Below are 22,578 nucleotides of genomic sequence, written 5' to 3'. Positions count from 1 at the left end.
TATACACTACCGGGGTCTTAGTGGTTAGCGTCTTAGTGGTTAGCACCTCCGCCTCAGACCTCCAGCGTTGGGGGCTCTATTCCCACCGTGGCACTGTGTGTGAGGAGTTTGCATGTTCTCTCCCTGTTGCAGGGATTTCGTCCGGGTACTCCGGTTTCCTTCCACAGTCCAAAGACATGCATGGAAGGCTGATTGGCATGTCCAAAGTGTCAGTACTGTATGAATGGGTGTGTGAATGTGTATGTGATTGTGCCCTGTGATGGATTGGCACCCTGTCCTTGGTGTACCCCACCTTGTGCCCCATGCTCCCTGGGATAGGCTCCAGGTTCCCCATGACCCTGTAGGACAAGCGGTATAGAAAATGAATGGATGGTTGCATGTATTTAGGGCTCTAAGTTGTTAAAATCTCAATGTTTGAATCATATCTTTAAAGGCAAATCTTTAAAACAATGAAAACATTTTATTAAGTGAATTAAACCGCCTACTTTCAAATATAATTCAACTCTAGAAAATCCATATTCATATTTTGATACTTTATACATATTCATATTTTGGTCAGTTTTCGAGCTCCCTGACCGCAGCTTGGACATGTGGAGGATGAGCTCCGACAGAGTGGCAGCGCCTTGTGTCTGAATTGTTCTCTCTGCACTTCACAGAAGAAGATGCGTGGGAAAACTGTACTGCGCATGCGCGTGGTGCGGCTACAGTCAGCGACTGAACGACGCTCCATTGGGGAACTAAGAGCGCTGGACAAAGACACAAAATGCAGTTTTGAGACTCGAACGTCGCGTATTACGCTGGAGAGTAAGTCTGAGCTTATTCGCAGCTCATTCTGAGTGTTTGAGATATTATTTCACTATAAGACCCGAACAGTAAACCAACACAGGGTAGCACAAAGAAGACTGGGATAGCTGTGAGATCTGAGCGATATTTTTCTCCTACCTGTTTTCTGACTGATCTAGCTTGACGCATCAGGATTGGCTAGTACTATCATGCCTCCTGCTCTATGATTGGCTGACTGCCTATAAGATTAAACTGCTAGCCAATCGGAGCGCAGAGGGTGGGGTATTGGCGTAATACGTGTGGGGGAAAATAATGCTAGCTTTAAAGATGGCCAGGAATTTCTGGCTAACAAAGTCTTAGCGTTGAGCGAAACCAGTTTTTAAGGGTTGACTACAGACACATCCGGTAGAATAATATGAACTACGGACTAGCAGGGAGTGTTCATTTACACGTAGTGCTGAGATGTCGAACCCGTCTGCTTGTTGAGCTAATTTTCCTGACCTAGCACATCCCAAGTTTGCTTTGCTAGCTCGCTCCACAGTTATCCAGTGCTGGCTAGCTTAATGGGCTGCACAGACCAGCCAGCTAACATTAACTTTCCTAATTAGTTAGCTGTCAGTTTTGTTCCGTGGCCACCCCTTACTCCTACCCCTTACTACTACCCCTTACCCCTACTCCCACCCCTACTCCTACCTCTACCTCTTGTGGGTTATTTTTGGTCTGTGATAACAGTGTTGCCTGTTTTGCTTGACTTTAGCTTAGTCACTGAACTGCCTTTGGATTTCCATGACAAGTTGAACATCTTCTCTTAGACACATCTGTGAATAGCTAGCTAGCTTAATTAACCATTAATGGTTAACTATCTTGGTTAACATTTCTCTATCTTGGCAGGCCTTGTCAGTATCCAGCTGTCTTTCTGGTGATGTGTTAACTTTTACAGTCCCATCTTTCCATTTTTAGTACGATATCGATATCAGCTTTGAGAAATACCCGATACTAATCTCTCGACCATTGAGATGGCTCGGAGGTGAGATGGTGACGTGCTTTAAGACCAGTCATGTCCTGTGGTTCTGTCTCGTGTCAGTCAAAACATTCTGGATCAGGGAGAAGGAAAAAACAAAACAAAGAGAGTCAAATCTGATCCACTGAACCAAGTCCAATGTTTCAGGCCCTGAAACATTGGACATACTCAGATACCTATCAGACCAGTGGTTTCCTAGTGAAAGAATTCCCAGTAAAGAATTGTTCCGTAATAAGTTGGTGTGTGTATATTTATATCTCACCAAACTCTAAATCTGTTTGAAATTACATTCATACTATTGTGCAGGTTTTCAAATGTCATCTGAAAGCTTCAGGCACTGGTTTAACAGCACGCAGTGTTTTGACTAGGCCTGCCTTTGCGACTCTAATTGCATTCTTGAAAGATTCATGGCTGTGGCTTAAAATGGAGGATAAGCTCAGGGTGGAGGAATCAGCTGGAGATCATGAGGCGTGTGTTCCCGCTGCAGCATCTCCTGCCATGCTCGCCGGAGAATGACGCACACTGCAGGGTGTACACTGTGGGCCCTGACACCAGCTGTTTCACAGAACTATTTCTAAAGGTCATGGATAGACGCAGGAGATTTCAATAAATAGCGTGAGTGGTGAGGCAGTCGGAAGGCCTCTTTTTGTTCCTGATCTGGGCCGGGGTTTAGGTAAACCCGAGGCTGAAAGCTGATAACCTGTGGCGACTATCAGAGACCGAATACAGTTTGGCCATCGAACGTGATAAGCTATCAGGTCGTGCCTGTTTGATGCTGTACATGTAGCCATTTTGTCTTGCATCACTCATAGTTTTCCAGGAGCTGGTTACCAGGAACGTGTTGTTCCACAGTTCATACGCACCTTCTGACAAGAGGGACAGTTTGAGTATAAAACAAGTGGATAAACGTGTATTTTTGGGTACTCCATGGAGTTTCTTATAAGGAATCATTATGTGTGCTTCTATGTACATCAGTGGTTTAAAATAAAATGGTACGGTATGAGTTAACATTCATTTTCTGCTTGCGTGTCGTCTTGTAGTGTAATAAGGAGTGTGTGACCGTTGAATTAGTGCCTATGTGACATGCTGGCCTGTCTGCCGGTATCAGCCCCCTGTCTCCAGCTTCTCACCCACACGCAGATGAACACTGGACCTCAGAAATGTAAGTAGCTTTTTTTGACTCACTATAATCCCCTTTCAGAAGCCCAACAGCATAGTTCCTTCATGGTGCTGGTTTAGTTGCTTGTAGGGATGGGTACAGAAACCTGGTATTAAACTGGCCCCGGTGTTAAATTATGAAAGACCGTAGTATCAATAAGCTCTGTTGCTATAGGTTCTACTTTCGGTGCTGGAGAGATTAATAAACTATATTTCCTGTTTATTATTGCTAAATAAACGTTATCTTGCGCGTTTTATCTCGCCAACTATTTATAATTTGCGTCAATATTAAGACATTCGTCTGCATTTTGGTTATTCGCAGTCTCGTTCACGGAGGGTGTCTGTCACACGCAACAGTGAGCACGCGCATATAACACGAAAGCTCCCGCTTAATACATACAGTCAGTACGTTCACAAGGACAACAGTAATCCGATATTAACACGATACTCTGATTAAGAAACTAGCATGTAAACAGCGATTATTGATGACCTTAATCTGATTAAAGTCATACTCGAAGTAAACACAAATGGATTTAAGACGTGTGGAGTATTCCTGTTTTAGTCGCATTATTGAGGTGTATTACAGACATGTACACACCCTAATCACATTATTAATGTCGTGTGGGAGTTTTCACCGCATTTTGCAATAGGAAACGATCACACACGGCAGTGCTCAACCGTTTGACGGCAAACAAGAGAGCACGGCTGTGTCCCAAACCGCGTACTTACTATATATGTAGGAGAAATACATGTATCTCAGCTACTGTATAGTAGGTAAGTACGCGGTTTGGGACGCAGCCCACGGCTTCAAGCAGTCGTCTATTTGCGCGTATATCATGACAAATAATTAACCGCACTTGAAGCTTTCGTGAAATTAAAAATGAAACACCCAAAACTGTATACAGTACCATAACGAAGACCAACTGTATGTCGATACGTGAAATTCTGGAGGGACGTCGGATGGCGTGGCGCGGTGACGTAACGATGTGTGATGTTAATTGATCTATGTTCTATAACATGTAAAATGGGAACATGAAAGGAATATTCAAAAAGCAACCCATGTAAACACCTTAATCAGAATAATGTCTTATTTAGAGTAAGGCCAATAATTAGATTGCTGCTGTCCGTGTAAACGTAGTCCGTGACGATGGCGGAGAGAACCAAACGTTCAGAAGTGTGGTTACAGTTCACCAGACGACGCTCGTTGCCACAAGTGCAGCAAGATTTTAGCTTGTAAGGGCATGAACACAAGCAGTTTGTCAATACATCTTTCAAAATGTGCAGACAGAGAAATGCAACGTTTTCCACTGCCTAGCTCGCTCGTGTCTGTTTGCCCCATCTACGTCACGTATGTATACTAGCAACCTTCCCAAATAACAATGACATATAATCATCGCATAACCGAGGTTTCTCACCGCGTCGAAACAGCGTTCATCTCCGACACCGATCCGATGTCTTTCTGCTCATTATAGTCATGCTGAATCACCGTCGTTCACGCCGTTTAAAATAAATGTAAAATTGGTTTGCTTACCTTACTCTGAAATGATGTTGATTTCATTCATGTGAAACGACATTATGCGTTCAACGTATTTTGAAATGATTTTATTTATTTTACATTTCAAAAAATAAAGCAATGGTAATTCTGTTCTCAATTTGTTTCTTTTTTTTCCATAAAAAAAAAACCCACAAAGTACCGATAAGAGTAACGTTAAAGTACCGTCTTGATAAGCAGTATCGGTAAGAGTAGTAATACCGTTAAAACCGTAACGAGACCCATCCCGAGTTGCTTGTTATACACCTGTTATGAGCTGCATTAGATGACCTGCAGGTCAGCAGGGGTGTAATTCTTTAGTCTCGGGGGGGGATTAAATTACGATTCTTTTGGAAACTACTCAGATTATATCTAGATTTGGTTATTTTGGTGAAAATGTGATTGGGGTAATTCTTTAGACAGTAATGGAACATGGAGGAAATCAATCCACAGTTTACGTTTACAGACCCACAATCTATTGCAATTAAATAAAACTTGAAAGCTTACATTTTAGATATGATTTATAATACAAACTTTTCACATAGTTTATTTTTTGGCTTAGGCACATATAATTATTAAATGTTTATTAAAAATAATTCCCTTTTATTATGGTTAATGATATGATATAAAAAAAAAAATTCTACATGGTTATGGGATGTTTAGATTTTTTTTTTAACAGGAAAAACTCAATATAAAAACAAACTTAAGTCCACAAAATATATATATAAAAAAAAGTTGAATGATGTTGGTTTTCCATTAGCTATTCTTCTACCTTGTCCACTTTTCTTAGGGGACACTACACAGAAGATGCGATCTGCACAGTATCCCACGCCAGCAGAGTTGGATGCCTATGCTAAAAAAGTTGCAAACAACCCGCTGACTATAAAAATCTTTCCCAGTAACGTGAAAGTACCTCAGAGGAAGCACCTGCGCCGTACAGTGAACGGTCTGGACACCTCTAGCCAGCGCTACAGCCCCTACCCTACTCAGGTCAGCACCAGGACTGGCCTTTTGGCCGTAGTCAAAGTTCCCGTTAAAAGAATCCTGGAGCATCCTCAAGTCCGCTTCGTCCCTGAGATCGCCATGAACCCACAGAACGGACCCTACGGCACTCCAAGCACTTTAAACCTGCCTCAGACTCTTCCGTGCATGCAGGCTCTCTCTCAGCCACAGCTTTTGGCTCGGAAGAACATGCCCCATTCTCAGAGCCTGCAGACTCAGAAGAACCTCTTTCATTCTCAGAGCATGCAAACCCAGAAGAACCATCTGCGTTCTCAGAGCCTGCAACCCCAACAGGCCCTTCCACGCCCCCAGGGCATGCAGGAACAGAAGGCTGTCGTGCCTCACCCTCCCAGTTTACTACAGCAGCAAAGCCTGGGCCATCAGCAAGCAGTCCATCCTGGCCTGCCTAGACAACAGACTGTGCAACAACGTGCTCTCAACCATCAACATGTTCTCATGCAGCAGCAATCAGGTGCTCAGAACCTCCATCACCTGCCTGAAATGCCTCAGTCAGCCGGCCTGCAGCACTCCCACAGTTTCCCACACTCTCAAACCCCCGGCCCAGGCCTTCCACCCCCTAGCAATGCCATGTCTGGTGCCAAGCTCTCCGATGCAGACGCCCCACCCAACGTAACTGTGTCTACCTCAACCATCCCTCTATCCATGGCAGCCAGCTTGCACCAGAAGCAGCCTAGCGACCTGAGCAGCATCGTTCACCAGATCAGCCGCTTCTGCCAGGCACGAGCCAGTGCCAGTGCCACATCGGTGTGCGAAGGCCAGATCGCCAACCCAAGCCCCATCAGCCGTAACCTGTTGATCGATGCCAGCTCTCGCGTGTGTGCTCATAACCCTCTGCCCTCCTGTGCCCTTGCCAGCACCGCTGACAAAGCTGCTATGACGTTGCCCAATATGGCTCCCATGAACATGAGACATGCTTATCACGATATGAAACAGCAGCCGGCTCAGCCCCACTTACCACAGCAGCACCCCTGGAATCAGCAGCTGTCTCACCTCCAGTCTCTCTCAGATGGCGCTCAGCAAGGGAAGAACCCAGCCAGAGATGGTACAGCAGGGCCTGGCTTTCCCAGCAAGAATATGAGCTACGCACAGGAGGTGTGTATGGGCCAGTCATTTAATCTGAAGACCCCTATAGACAAGCCCACGCCTTCACCTCCCGTCACTGCCATGTCCGGAGCGGTGAATTACAGCAACGGGCATTACGTGCAGCCACCGTGGAATGGCATCTTGCCTACACCCAATAGTGACGGCTCAGGTTCTCAAGAGCTGGGCGTCACGTTCCACACAGGCATGTCGGGGGCGTCCATAGAAAACAGGACTCGAGCGGGCAACGCGGGCCAGATGAACCTGATGCCACCCGTGGAGTATGTGGGTGGAGATTACCAGGCCCCATGCTTTCGAGAGCAGAACACGGGCATGATCCTGAAGATGAGCAGGGCTCAAGATTCAAATAATAGTCGCAATGTGCACATTCACCACCCAGGGTACAGATGAGTAACGGTCTGTTTAACCGAGTCATCCTTCAGTGTTAGACTCAAGTATAAGAAACACATCTCTGCTCCTCGTTCTTTTGTTTCCAGTCTCACAAGTGATCTACTGTATGTTTTCCCCCAATACGTCATGGCCATCAGTTTACCCAGTTTAACCCTGTGCAAGGTTTTAAATGCTCTTCTTTTTGTGTAGATTACAGTAGATTATGAATCAGTCTATGGGGGGCGGGGTACATCTATATAGAAATCTGTGTAAATCCAATATTTATTTGCTGTCACAGCTGTTGAAAACATCTGTTTGAGTGTTTGTTTTTGTTTCTTCTCTTTCTTCACTTTATGTTCTACAGTTTCATCTAGACCTACTCATCAATCAATGCAGTATATGTCAGAGGTGTGACATGCTGTATTTCTTCCAGTTTATTTTGGTGTCGTTTACTTGTTTTGTTTTTTTTTTAATTATTATTAGAAGTGCTAATACTGATGGGCCACACCCCCAGCTTACTGAAGGAATTATAGAGGTGCCATGTTTCTAAAAATGTGAGACTGTTTCCTTCTGTGCCACGCTCTGGCATTTCTGGCACAGGGATCAGATGTTCCCTTTCAATGTTTACATGTTAATTTGCACTTGTAACTTTGAATCAGTAAAAAGTGCAGATCAACGCGGGGTTATGCACCTACGACGAGACTGTTTCTTGATGTCGATGTTCATAAATCGGCCTCCAGACTCTGATTGGACTGTTACTGTAAGGCTTTCTCAGTGTGAATATATTTCCTGTCTTGTGTCAGCCAACATGGTTTCCCTCTGTGATCGGTGTTCGCGTTTCACTTTATTGAATATGGCATAAGGTTTAGTTCTAGGTCTTGTCCGTCTGTCATGAAGTAATCACATCCTGGGATCCCTGGAGTTTCTTTTAAACCGGTGCACGTTGTGCATAGTTTAGTCTTTTTTTGTGTGCGTCGATTTTGGAATACTTGAGTTTCTGAGATGTTATGTTAAAACTAGTTCACTACAGGACTTTTAAAACTCTTCAGGCTACGTGAACCCGATCAGGATCTGCCTCTCCCTTTCAAAACCCCATCGAAGTATGTGTATGTGTGGAAAGAACGAGGTGATCAGCCTGATGTTTATTTAGTACATGTGCACTCAGGCTAGCCCTTTTGAAACCCTTCCATTTCATGGTCATTTTTCTTGGTCTTGTCCATGGGATTTAAACCTTACTCGAGCATTAATGGATCACTCGCAAATTTTATGGCAATATAAAAGAGGACCAGAGGCTAAATGTGATGTGATATGAACACCTGCCTCATTGCTGTACTGCTGTAATTGAAGGCTGTGATAAGCCTTGTGCAACTATGGCGATGGTGTGGACTGGACTGCATGTTTGCTCCATCAGTAACCCCATTGTTCTTCTTCTTCTTTCTTTCTTTATTTTTGGTCAGCAACTAATGATCTGTAAACGTAAACAGGTTTTGATATTTGTTGCTGATACTGGAGAGGTCTCAACTCAGGTACCATTTGAGTTTTAACCTGACGAGTACTACCAGTAAAAATGATTTTCAGAACTACAAAAGTAAATTCATATTCCGGGGGGAGGGGATAAAAACTACAGCAGGTTGTAGTTACATATTCGATCGATTACTTGGAACTTACTTTAAATGGTGTCCGCTGCTTTTGGGAATAGTCTTGTATGCCGAGTGCCTCCCTTTCTCAGGTCTACTGGTGCCTCCTTACATGTCATCTTCCCACTTCATACATATTACAGTGTCTGTTCATATTTTTTTTTATGTTTCTAGTGACGTTGGACGTACTGTACGTATGCGAGCAGGCCATCTGGTAGCAGACTGCAGGTATTTTTACACCGCACACAGGCTTTGGCGTAACTGATGGAGCAAACACTGAGCAGTTTGAAGGTGACATGAATGACATGCGGTGTGTTAGCCTCGCTGGTTACCCCTCAAGAGCCTTAAGTATTTGTTCCTCAGACTGTCTTTGATAACGAGCATAGTGAAGAAGATGCTGAATTATGTTTTTAGCTGTTTTAACACCCCCCTCCCCCCCTTTTTTTTTTATTTAAAAGAAACTTCCTAAGATGAGGATTAACTTTTTGTATTTAGCGATTTAACTGCGTATAGCTGTATACTGTATAACAGTTGTCATTTTGCATTCAGACCAAAATAATTTACTTTCCACTGCTAGGTAATTTATTGTATTGGCTTTGTTATTGCAGCACAACATTTCAAAGTCCAAGGTCTCTCTCTCTCTCTCTCTCTCTCTCTCACTGTCATTTGCCAACAGTAACTAAACGATGCATCTGAATTGAACCCGGCTTTGGGACTCGACACATGCAGATTGCAGTTACCCAGCCCAGACTTGTGTTGATTAATTGTGAATAGATTAACTAGTTCTGGGTTGGCTTCTGCCACTTTGTGATTTCTACTTTTATTTATTTTTTTTCCCCCCTTCCCCGAGAAGCTGCTAATCTAATTCCATCCATATATTAAGTTACAGTGATTTTAAGGGTAGAAGCCAGTTGTAATTTATGCTCATCTTTTTACAATGCAACGTTGTTAATGAATAAGTTCTAAAGTGAATTAATACATTTTGCTTGTCAACTGCTTATCATAATGAAGACATTGTAAAGCTTGAAGATTAGATCTGACACGATCCTTCATCCGTGTGTTGTTCCAGCTCCAGGGCACAAAGTCAGGTTGCTCTTTATAAAAGTTCCTGTTTCTATGTGAAGTGCCTACACTGGGCGGATGGGGACTGCGTGTATATATGTGACTGCCTAGGGGTAGAGTGCGCACTACAAAGATCTGGTGCACTGTTCATGAGCGGGAGACCAAACTGCGTAAAACTACTGATGGGAAGAACGGTGCATGTGTCGCCTCAGGCATAAAAGCTATTTCAATTTGAATATTTGCTGCTGAATCTTTTAGTCTAGGTTAGTAAACCTACGCTGCTGAACTTCTTCTGCCCTTCTGTGGATCGTTTGAGGAAGTTCTTTATATCTTACAGAGCACATGTACGGTCAATAGTACATAACGACGGTTTTTGTTTTGTTTCGGACTCACTCCACGGGGGTTTCATCTTGTTCTACCAAAGAACAAAATGCCGCATGAACGGTAGCAGTGTGCAACTGTAACTTAAATCTGTCATTCCAGATCCCCATGTTTTTCAGGAATAATGTGTTGCACAAACATTCCCCTCTAACCAAAATAAAGGTTGACTTGCATTTGACAAGCGTGTCGTTGCATATGTTTGTGTCCTGTTGTCATGAAGATTCGGAGTGCCAACCTTTCCAAGGTTTTAACCGGATGCTTCAGTTGAAGGTGGAATTTATCTGTCTGGCTGCGGTCACATCTCTTGGTCTGTTTGCTGAGCCTGAATAAGAGTGAATATGGTTTGCACGTAATTAAACAAACTAACAGCCAAATAAATTGTCCGAGGAATACGTTGGGTGTACGCTCACCCTCTTTCATTCATGGGTGAGAAATACTGTGACGACAACATTGTGTGATCAAGTGTGCACAGAACTCCGGGAAAACTCTAGCACGGTTCTGTCGCACTGAGAAGGTGAATCGACCCTGAATTGACCCAGCTGCAGAAAAGTGACCCACGAGGTGAGAACAATCCTCACCGCTCCGAGCGATTCCCAGAAGAGAAACATAAAGAGTGGTCATGTGAGTAACCTGAAAGCAGCATAGCGCGTGTTATACATACGGTTATATACGTACACTCACCAGCCAATTTTATTAGGAAAACTATTACTATTAGGAACACCTGTTTATTCATGCAATTATCCTGTCAGCCAATCAGGTGGTAGCCGCATAATGCATAAAATCATGCAGATACAGTTCGAGATTTAGTTATGTTCACATCGAACTGAATGACTGTGGCATGATCGTTGGTGCCAGACGCGCTTGCTCGAGCCGATCCGCTCTGATTTTCTTGCAGTCTCTAGAGTTTATACAGAAAAACAAAAACATCCAGTGAGCAGCAGTTCACCTTGCAGAAACACCTTGATGAAAGGAGACTGGCCAGGATGGTTTTAGCTGCCTGGAAAAGGTTAAAGTAACTCAAAGAACTACTCTACAAACGTGGTGAGCAGAAAAGCGTTTCAGAATGCACGTCAAACGCTGAGGCGGACTCTGGGTACTAACAGCAGAGGGAAATATCCGAGTTCCACTTCTGTAAGCCACGAACAAGAATCTGAGGCTATTAAACAAAAGTTGTTTTGTGTTATATCTGTGATTTGTTTATTTGCTATGCAGTAAAAAAGCTGAGGGAGCATCCTGTGTGTGTGTGGTGATATCATCATATTTTGCCCGGGGTTATATTCAGCCTCTGTTTTGGGTCATTTTGGATCAAAGCATTGGGCAAATGAAAGTTTTAAACATCAAAGGGTTTCCCAAGACAAGAGTGGGACATTCTTGCTGCTGACAAGAATATCCCATCCTGCACCTGGCAGAGGAGTTTAGGTATCTTGGGATTTTATTTTAAAGTGATAGGGGGGAGAGCAGAGAGCATGCAATAACAGACATAGATCAGGTTAGTGACAGAAGTGTTACAGTCTGTATACCAGTCTGTGGTGGTGAAGCAGGAGCTCCATTTTTGGACAAAGCTCTCTGTTTACCAGTCATCATACCTCTCCTCATCTTTGGTCACAAGCTGTAGGTGGCGTTGCTGGGTTTACTCTACAGGTGCATCTCAAAAAAAATTAATATCGCGGAAAAGTTTAATTTTTTTTCCTGTAATTTAATTAAAAAAGTGGAACTTTCATATGTTATAGATTCATTACACATAAAGTGAAATATTTGAAGCCTTTAAAAAAAAATTATAATCTTGATGATTACGGCTTACAGCTCACGGAAATCAAAAATCCAGTATCCCAAAATATTCGAATAAAGAACCCGTAATACAGAAATGTAACAGAGTGAACTGTTCTCACTCTCCTCTGAAATGAGAGGTGCTGATTTAGGTGGTTTCAGCACCTTCCAAGGATGGCCTCTGGTCGGCTGCCTCTTAAGCTGTATCGGGCTCCGGGACAGACATTAGATCTCACAGTTGGATTCCCCAGGAGGAGCTTGAATCTATGGCTGGGGACAGAGAAATCTGGATTGACCGTCTCAGCCTATTACCACCACGAGCCCTATCAGGAAAAGCGGAAAGAGAATGAAAGCATTGTACAGGGTAATGCTTTTGGGCCTACGATGCTATTCTACCTGCCTAATTAATTCCTCCTGGATAGTGTATATCTATAAGAGAATAAATTTAGACTGCCTTGATGATACAACACTACTGCCTCTGACAATGTCACAGCCATCCATTGCTGGGTAGTCTAGGAATCAAAATTGGCCGTTCTCTCTGGGTGGGAGGGGTCTTATCCTCCCTCTCTACTATCAATCACAGCAACACTATGTACTTATGGGTGTCTGTGAGCTCACCTACATGGAATAAGGCAGATAATGCATTCCTCGGAGTGTGTTACGCCGCCCTGTGACGCAGAAAGAACAGCAGTTCAAAAACGTGGTTGGCTAGCTTCACGTCTCCGAGGAAGCATGTGTTACCCGGGCTGGTGGGTGGGAACTGGCAGGTGAAGTAAAAAAAAGACTAAATATTCACATATGAATCTGGTGATACATTTGGTAAAGACGTTCCATCACAGTGCATTTCAAAGTTTCAGTGCAGGAGTCATAAATAACAGTGATGATAAAATCATCTATAATAACTGTAATAAACACCACAGGTCAATATTCAATTACATATGAGGTGTTATTGCTTCCATCTTCAAGTAAGTACATTATTGCATGGCTAATGACTTTGCATAGTGATCACAAAAGTCCTTAAAGTCACTTTAAGGACAGGTAGTTCCATGTAGCAGTGGTGGTCAGTGGAAAGGATGCATTCGGTATGGGATAGAGTCAGGTTTTTGTGGCTGTTGTCCATTTAAAAAAAAAAAAAAAGCCATAGTTTATGTAGAGTCACATGATTTTGTCCCTTTGTCCTTTGGGTAAATCTGTTGTTCCTGGTGTGTGAGTTGCTCCAGCTCTGGTGGCTGTTTCACAGCCACCTCAGACATGTCTGTACTCTCCCTGTTGTTATTTCCATTCCTAAAAAACGTGCAAAAGCACACAGAGTAAATCAGTGCTTTCACAGACAGAAAGCACACGTTACCATCTCAACACTTAAAACATTTTACTTTGTTAAACAACACACTTTTAGAATCAGTTTAGTTTCAGATTATGTTGAACGTCCGCGGTACAAGTCCCTGTGAACGAGCTGTTACTATAGAAACAATAAGGCATTAGAAACAGCAAAAATAATGCACAACCTGTGACCAATCAGATTTGAGAATTCAACCACGCTCAGCTTGTCCCGTTACTGAGAAACCAGAAAGTACAAAGTCCGCTGTCCTGATGCCGGTGTCAGTTTTATGTCATTTGATAGAGTGCATCACCTTTATTAGTAGGCACTGTTTCAAAGATGATCAAATGTTTGCTTGTCAAATATGGCAAAAAAGCCAACAATTTTCATGGAGTGTACTTATTTTTACACATGACTGTATAAAGAAATAAATAAATACATATGTATGTGTGTGTGTGATTATATATATATATATATACACACACAGTTGTTATATTTATTATTTAGTTCTTACCAGTTTATTAATTTTATTGGACACTTAATAAATAAATAAAGGGGTTAAATCCAAATGACTCAAATAAAAAAAAAAAAAGGTCAGCCCATGAATAATATTAGCTTAATAATGTTAGCCTAATATGTATGTGAAAAGTTCAGGAATAAAAGGCTCTATGGCTCCAAGGATTAGCCGATAAATGAAGTACACGTTTTAAATAAAGCGCATAATATTCAAATAGCTGGTTTATGTTGATAAAATAAATATGTACTGAGCGGGTATATGGAATTTATTTCAAGTTTGAGATTCAGAATTACTTTGGGGTTGGTGTTTGTGTGCCATACTTATTATCTGTTTCAAATTTCCTCTTCCTGTACAGGGTGCTTTTCTCCATCATGTAGAGAAGGACCATGTCACAGAAAAACGCCCCCTTCAGGAGAAAGACAAGAATAAGCGCATGATATTAACCAGACGTTTTTATGCCAAATGACTTTAAAGTGTGGCAAAGCACAACGCAAACCCAGGGCTGAGCCGCGGAGGGTAGTGGGAAAGTTGTACAACAGCACTAGCATAGAACCTTTACTGCTAAGCTTGCCAGGTATACTTAAACCCTTTAACAGTGTTGGGTTTTTATTAACTAGTTTCAATAGTTCCTTTATACGAATGCCTGATAGCATCTAATCATAAAGGTTATATGACTACAAATCTCAAACTCTGTTAGAAAAACTAATAGAGAACATGCTAAACAACGAACAGTTTAGGATTTGAATACTTACAGCACCCATTAACGCAAGACCCGAGCCTATGTTTATGATCGTGGGAATTATATTGAACTTTCCAGCCTGAAAAATGACAGAATGTGAAAAGTTAACAACTTTTAAGTACAAATATCCGAGACTGGCAAAAAATATAGGTGCGGTAAGAGGTTCTGCTGCATACCTTGCCGTGAACCATTATGTCGAAGCGAATCCCATACACCTTAAAAAGTGTCCTGTGGGTCTCTCCGTCAGCATTTTTGAAATACCGTGCATATCTAAAAAGACAGTTGTTAAAAGGGGGTGAATCTGTTACAGGAGGATTCTCAAGGTCAGGTTTTGCATGGCGTGGCGTTTAAAAAAAAATAAAATAAAAATTACCTGAAGTTGTACCCTGATGAGATTGCACTGGCTGTAGTATTCACATCCAGTCGCGTGAAACTGTAGCTCGGGTGGCAAGCTGAGTATCCTTTATCCAGGTCACAGTGCCACTCTATTAGGATTCCTATTGCTCCTCCCTACATAAGGAGGATGTTACTGTAGTCACGTGTAGTGTGTTGAAAAGAAAGCCTAGCTCATATACACACAGCTAGTCACATGTCCAAATATCTAGTAGTAAGTAAGTTACGAGTAGAGCAGAGGAAGCCTCTCATATAAGTATATATAATTTGTGAGTGTTGCTGAACACAATAGCATGTCCAAACATTGTTGTTCAAACACAGTTGGTAGTGAGTTGCCCAGCTAATGTTGGCAAGCTAGCTAAAAGACTAAAAGCGTGGAGAACAGAACATGTACACCTGGTCATTAGCAGTGGGTGTGTGTTTTTATTATTCGTTTTTTGTGTATTTTGTTATTCAATCGGATAGCTAGCTAGACTCTGTGTAAAGTCTAGGTGGGAGCGGGGGCGTGGTCGAGCGTCAGCTGTGGACGGAGGGGAGGAGGGTTGAACCGGCAGATCAGAGTCATTTCCGAGTTTAACTTAAAGTCTATGATGTTGAAGGCGTAAAGACATCCCGGTGCGAACAGGCCTTAAAAGATAACGCTATATGGACACTATGTGGACACTTGAACACTCTATGAAGACATGGGTTGAGAAGGTTGGAGTTGAAGAACTTGAGTGTCCTTCACAGAGCCCTGAACGCAACCCCACTGAACACCTTTGGGGTGAACTTGACACTCGACATCAGTGTCTGACCTCACTAATGCTCTCGTGGCTGAATGATCATAAATTCCCACAACCATGCTCCAAAATCTAGTGGAGAGCCTTCCCAGAAGAGTGGAGGTTATTATTAAAGCAAAGGGGGAAGAAATCTGGAGTTGGATGTTAAATATGCACATATGGGTGTTATGGTCAGGTGTCCACATACTTTTGGCCATGGAGTATATACTAAAGGTACAAAAAGTGTGTGCTTGAGGGTACCACCCGAGTGACGAGGAAAGGTAAAGATGAGTACCCATTTTCTGAGACTGACATGTATGTTAAAAAAAAAACCCTAAACATTATTTGTCCCATAAATTATTTTCAGAACACAAACTCTACTTAAAGCTGCAGTGCATATACTGATCAATGATTAGTAGCTTTCAGAGTTTTGTATTTTGGAATCAGTTCTAATACTCACCAGCACGGCCAGGTCTTGAAAATCATGTCCAGTTCTCTGGACTACATCACCAAGCCGGAATATGGGGCAGTAAGGATGAGCGAGCTTATCATATGAACAGTTCTTCAGATACGCGTCATCTGCCGTCTCCAAAACATTTGACCTGAGGACCGAGTTAAGTCATATTAAAAACCAAACCCACTGACAGTGTATTATAAATGTGTTATAAACCTTGGTAATCGTGTAATAATGTGTTAGATGGCATCGGCAGCGAGTGGTCGCATAATCAAGGCAAGAAAATGCTAACGTTTACACCAATACGCAACACTATGCGATTGTGAGTTATACAAAATAAAGGTCATAAAAGATATCGTTTCTTCTGAGCTTGAAAGGGCTTTTGTGGTATGTCTTTCTGAAGAAATTTTTAAAGATATGCGAAAGAGAAGAGGAAGTAAACACATTGCTGCACACATTTTGAAACAGAACTTTTAGGTTCCTTGCAATGTATTTTGGCATTTCATCACCTTCACACAATTGCTAATGTATTGAAAAAGCGCAAATGACTTACTTTGAGAAGTCAAACTTGGGGAATCTGATGAAGTTCTTTATGTATATGGTGAAGTTTTCAGCTTTTCCTAACAAAGGCGCACTAACAAGACAAGTAAAAAAAAGTACCGTCTTATATACAGCGGAATGTATATACAGAAAAACAACTACAGGAAAACCACAGCCTCGATGGACTAGCATAAGGAGATGAATTTTAGCCACTTATCAAATATATGAAACGGTTTGGCGATCACAGGGTATCTGCAGGTATCGGCACTTTAAATTTAATACTTTTTAAAACCATATACAAGACGTTTCCAAAACAATTTAAGACCTGCACATCACTTCAATCATGCTACATGATACATCACCCATAATGGATCGTCTTCATGCATATACGTCAATTTCTGGGATTAGGTCAACTATAGCAGGGTAAACTTCTACAGAGGGATACGAGATTGCAGCAAATATCCCTTTTACATTACCATTTGCTCCGAACAGTGACAGAAAAAAAATCCAGTATTTCCTTACCATGACTTTCCAAGAGAGGAAAAAAATATATAGAGCGATGGATTACGGCAGTCAGAAGAGAAAAAGATGCCAAATTTACCATCACTTCCTCAGCAGCTGTATTAGCAACCCCCTCGCAGCAGTGTTTACAAGTTTTTTTTATAATTTAATGTTAGGGCAAAGTATCAAGTAGGGTCATAATATATATATATATATATATATATATATATATATATAGAGAGAGAGAGAGAGAGAGAGAGAGAGAGAGAGAGAGAGAGAGAGTCCAGAGTTATAAATATACAGAATATATAAAGAGAGTTATAAATATACAGAAATTTTTGTAAGGAAGGAGAAAAAAAAGTATATATATAATTTTTTTTTTTTTTTTTTTAATGTAGCTATTTTGTAATATTACTGTTGCACTGAATAATACATAATAATAATAATAATACATTTTTAGTTGAGGTACAAATAGTAATAAATAGTACTATAACAATAGTAATCTATTTCTGACTTAATTAACTTTTATGTGTTAGACCTTGTGGCTTTTATTTACTTTTTTACATTTCATTTCTCATTAGCAGTCAGGTGAAATGCTGTAAACCTCTGCCCGCAAAAACGTCTGAGATTACTTGAACGTAAAACCGTAGAGAATCTGGCGCGTGTTGTGTCTAAATGCAGGTTATAAGCGACTCTCAGCACAGACAGAGATGAAGTTGGTGTGGAGCGGCGTTTACTGTGAACCGAGCCGCTCTAACACACTGATGAGCCGCACACACACTCTGAGTATGACACAGTCACACGGGTTTCCCATCTCACACACCAACCAGCCAAAATATCATCCAAACCTGCTTTACAGTGTCGGTCCGGCTGCATTTTTAAGACCTTTGAAACTTGAATTTAAGACATTTTAATGCTAATTAAGGCCTTATTTTTACAACAAGGAATTTAAGACATTTTAAGACTTTTTAAGGATCCGTGGATACCCTGCTATCAGGAATATTTTCTTCTTACAAAACATTAATGCCCTTAACTGCACTGGACTCCTGCACAAATAAATACGTCCCGTTTAATGAGCACAATTCTTCATTTTGTCGTAACCATTTAGTCATTTCGCACCGTCTTTTAAGTTAAGCCTGTGAAATGCTGTTACAGTGTTACGATTATTTTATTCTTACTCTGGTCGGTTGCTTCGTTCAATGGGGCACCAGCCGTATATTTCACAGGTACCTGTAGAGTTCCGGTCTTTCTTTAAGCAGCGTCCTGTCTTAATTCCTGATGGGAACAAATAACAACCAGGCTGTTTAATGCTAATTATTAATGACCAGATTCATTTGAACCTCTGGAGTAGTACACACCATGGCCAGCTATTACAGTGTCTCCTTCTGTGCAGTCTTCATTCCCACGGCATTGACCGTCAAGCACCTTAACACTCTACAAAAGAGAAAGTGCTCGAATTGATTCATTTGAACAATACATTAGCTTGTGTAGAGCTACCATCTGTGAGACACAGAGCGAAAGGCAGGGTTTTATTGTCTGACGCCTTGGCATGCAAGCACGTTTACATGCCCTAATAAACACTATGATATAAAAAGAGTCTGACTGTGACCATATGAGGCAATGTGAAAGGCTTCCATCGAATGTTGACTGGCTACTGACTGGCTTCTTGGATTGGACTTGAGTGAATACATAGCATGCTGAGTCATTTCAGATTTTCTTCCACATACCGGGTCATGTTTCTTTCAGGAGGGGACAGTTGGTAGGAGTGTTTGTGGCAACAAAAGAACGGTCAGAAAACAACGTAGGCTTTATGTATAATTGATACAGACACAAAAGCAACCGTTACTAAATGTTAAACCTGACACCATCAGCACCGCGCCGAGGTTCTCCACTCACAACGACGACTCTAAAGAAAATATCTTCATTTAATGGTCACCACATTAACCTCTATCATTGTACTGAACAGACAGACTCCTCTTATGGTCAATTCTTATATGTAATCTGTATCCTGGCCGCAATTTATCCTAAAGTAGAGCATAACTGTATTCCAATTTCTATTAGTAGGCCTATATGAAATAAAAACGTTGTGCGCTTTAGGTCAATCGAGTTTTGCTTGTGTCTTACCTCAGCACAGTATCCTAATTTCTGGTTTGGGGTTGTGATAAAATTTGTGGTAATGAAGAGCACAGCTTCACCCTGGAGGAATAAAGAGGGTAAAAAAAACATTAGTTATTACACATACTAGTTTCGTACACAAGTTTCCAACCCTGGTCCGGGAGTACCCCATGTCCTGCACACAGTTTTCCCTGCTTTAACACGCCACTGGGACCAGGGATTACTTTACACTCAGACCAGGGTTGGAAACCTGTCCACAATGCATCTTAACACACACACACACACACACACACACACACACACACACACACACACACACACACACAGGTCTCACCTGTTGTGGGATGACATAATCTTCAGGACCCCAAAGCCAGGGTTCGGAGCCTGCCGTGTTCGTGAACGTGACCCCTTTCACTTTAGTTATGACTGAACTCTGCAGAGATTCTTCCTCCTCTTGATAGCCTTTCTTCATCACAAACACCCACCTGGACAGTAATCACATGACCCAAGACTACAATGACCACATTCACACACATCATTTACATTTTCATGCCATTCCCAAATAAGGAAGTGCCCCCCCCCATCCCCCCTCCTCTCTCCCATTTCTAATCTCACGACTGTCATACACGTTAATAACCCATATTATAAGAAGTCGTCATTGTCATAATGATTGATGATCATGATCATGATGATGATGATGATGATGGACATGATTGTTACAAAGCAACGCAGAAGGAAACCTTTGGCACGCACACACGGACATTACGACGTTATAAGCTTTAAGAAAAACACCCAATCAGACAGAAGTGATCTTACCCGATTATATAACCGATTATTGATAGCTGTATGAGTCGATAGAGGACGCCGACTTTCTTGTTTTTGGCGATGACGTATTTTTCTGTCTTGTAATCAAACGCAGAAAGAAAAACACCTTTCAAGTCGAACGGTGCCATTTCTGTGTCTGAGTGTCCCAACAGCACATAGTGCTGAACAAGCTGATAGTGCTGATGATACTGACACTCACACACACACACACGCACACGCACGCACGCGCGCGCTCTCTCTCTCTCTCTCTCTCTCTCTCTCACACACACACACACTTTCTCTCTCTGTCTCTCTCTCTCTCTCTGTCTCTCTCTCTCTCTCTCACACACACACACACACACACACACATCACAAGACAAACTGTACAATGACCAGTTGTTCACTCACCCTGATGATGAAGATCCAAAACCTCTATTTTAACAGAGCACCTACAGGACACCATTCAGCTGCATTAAAGGTGCAGTTGACTATTAAGCACCAGCAAAGCTAGTTACAGGTTCAGTTCAACAACATGTTGTAGCCCCGCCTCAACTGCTGACGGCCACGCCCCCAAAAGATTGACAGAACTTGGATTGTATCTCACTGATCACGCTTTTATGATCCGTCAGACTAAAGGTCATAACTCACAATTTCTGACCTCTGACTGGAAGAAAAAAAAGAAAAAAAACACCTCCCAAAGAACACAAAGCACTTGGTATTCTTACTCGGGAACTCGAGGACGTTCTCCTCAACTCCGAGTTCAGAAAGTGACGTGAAATCAACATGGCTGTGCACAGCATCCGAAGTTAACAAAGTAGCACATCTTACCCTCACTTTAAATAAAGTATATGCTTTAGATCAATAATTCCAGACATATTTGTTTGCTAAATCTATAACATTATATAACATTATATAATCTATAACATTAACGACAGAGTTCGCTGTTTTGAGGAGGAAAATATACATCACTCAGCACAGGAAGCTGGTGAGATTTTTGCTAACAAACGATAAACATGGAAGCGGCCATGTTTTTTTTTTCCCTACTTTGTAGCTCAGACTTCAGACTTTCCACTTCTGAGATAAGTCGAATGAAACCCTGATTAGCCCTGAAGTCCCTGTCGCTAAGACTAATGCTGTGTTTGACTTAACTCGGAAATGTGAAGTCCGAACTTGGACCTACAGTTCCCTCTGAAAGTATTGGAACAGTAAGGCCTTTTATTTTTTGCCTATACGTTGAAGATATTTGGGTTTGAGAGCAAAAGGTGAATATGAGACGATAGATCAGAATTTCAGCGTTCATTTCCTCATATTTACATCTAGATGTGTTAAACAAATTAGAACCACCGTTGGTGGAAGACCACTCAGTCTTTAGTCCAAAACTAAATTACTGTAACGTTGCAGGTACCTGCAAGAAACATCCTGGACCTGGAGCTCATAAGGGACTTTTTTGCATTTGACCGACTACAACAAGCCAAAATCTTTTCTAAGTTGGATCTGTGCAGTGCGTATAATCTTGTTCGTATAAGGGCAGGGGAAGACCATGTTTATTATCCCCTCGGGGCATTACGAATATCTCGCAATGCACTTTGGCCTAAGGAATGCCCCCGTGGTCTTCCAACATTTCATCAATGAGACACTCCAGGAGACGTTGAATCCCTACACTTTTGTTTATCTCAATGATATATTGATCTTTAGGAACTCGCTCAAAGAACGTGTTTCACGTCCGCCAGGTCCTTCGGCTCCTTCTACAGAGCCACCTGTACGTAAAGCTCGAGAAGTCACAGTTTTATCTCACAACTATCTCCTTCTTGGGCCAAAGACCAAAGCGGCCTCAGCCCACGTTGGTCCAGCTGGTCCAATGGTTCTTGGGCTTCACAAACTTTTTTTTTGTGAAGAATTTCAGTACCCTGAAAAACGGGCAGTGCTCAGTACTGGTTTTCCATCTTGTACCGAGCCGATCACCGTGACAATTAATGTAAATAATACTTACTATTTGGTTCATATCCCTGGCTTGCAATAACGTCATCAAACCAGAAACCAGGAAATCTATGGATTTCTTTGTATTTATTTAAAACATATATAATATATAATATTAAACATTAAAAAGAACAAACCTAAGAATGTAAAGAAGCTTAAAATTTTGTGCATGGAGAAGTGGACCAAGATTCCGAGACATTAGCTTGTCAGAAGAGACTCAGTGCTGGTATTCTCACCAGAGCAAGTGATAAGAAATATAATGTCACTACATGGTGCAGAAAAACTAGTACATGCTTTTGTCATCTTTATTCTAGGTTGGATTTTTGTAATGCCTTGCTGTCTATAGAACCAATAGATACAACCACACCACCCCTATCTTATCCACATTGCGATGGCTACCAGTAAAAATGTCACGTTAATGATAAAATACTACTATTGACCTATAAAGCAATGGATGATCTTGCACTGCAGTACCTGGGCAAATTTTTGGTCTTTTGTGATCAGCCACACCTGTTTCAATAAGAAGGTGCAGGCTTTTTGTTGGTACCAAGAATAATGAAGCCTACTGCAGGGGGCAGAGCATTCTCTTTTAGTAATAGAATCTATCCCCCCAGTTATAGAATTGCCTT

General features: G+C 41.8%; 2 protein-coding genes across 4 annotated transcripts; one reads left to right on the top strand and one right to left on the bottom strand.

The window, feature by feature from the left end:
- Positions 1-667: 667 nt before the first annotated feature.
- Positions 668-10,247, top strand: fam222bb (family with sequence similarity 222 member Bb). Its single transcript, XM_017491060.3, has 3 exons — positions 668-804; positions 2,845-2,966; positions 5,284-10,247. Exons 2-3 carry the CDS (start codon positions 2,888-2,890, stop codon positions 7,005-7,007), a joined length of 1,803 nt encoding a protein of 600 aa, XP_017346549.1. The 5' UTR covers positions 668-804; positions 2,845-2,887; the 3' UTR covers positions 7,008-10,247.
- Positions 10,248-11,741: 1,494 nt separating this feature from the next.
- On the bottom strand, positions 11,742-20,536 carry p2rx8 (purinergic receptor P2X, ligand-gated ion channel, 8). 3 transcript variants are annotated; one of them, XM_017491063.3, is made up of 12 exons: positions 20,381-20,536; positions 19,503-19,653; positions 19,178-19,249; positions 18,412-18,487; positions 18,232-18,328; positions 16,566-16,646; positions 16,019-16,160; positions 14,781-14,917; positions 14,584-14,677; positions 14,421-14,486; positions 13,962-14,074; positions 11,742-13,117 (listed from the first exon to the last, which is right to left on the bottom strand). In XM_017491063.3, exons 2-12 carry the CDS (start codon positions 19,638-19,640, stop codon positions 12,979-12,981), a joined length of 1,155 nt encoding a protein of 384 aa, XP_017346552.1. In that variant the 5' UTR covers positions 19,641-19,653; positions 20,381-20,536; the 3' UTR covers positions 11,742-12,978. The 3 variants fall into 3 exon arrangements, with proteins under 3 accessions (XP_017346552.1, XP_017346550.1, XP_017346551.1); XM_017491061.3 differs by lacking the exon at positions 20,381-20,536 and adding an exon at positions 19,985-20,232; XM_017491062.3 differs by lacking the exon at positions 20,381-20,536 and adding an exon at positions 19,985-20,230 and having other exon boundaries at positions 13,989-14,074.
- Positions 20,537-22,578: the final 2,042 nt, after the last annotated feature.

This window comes from Ictalurus punctatus, chromosome 17, assembly GCF_001660625.3.
Source record: "Ictalurus punctatus breed USDA103 chromosome 17, Coco_2.0, whole genome shotgun sequence".
In the NCBI taxonomy this organism is placed as follows: Eukaryota; Metazoa; Chordata; class Actinopteri; order Siluriformes; family Ictaluridae; genus Ictalurus; species Ictalurus punctatus.
This window is presented reverse-complemented; position numbering and strand designations above follow the sequence as displayed.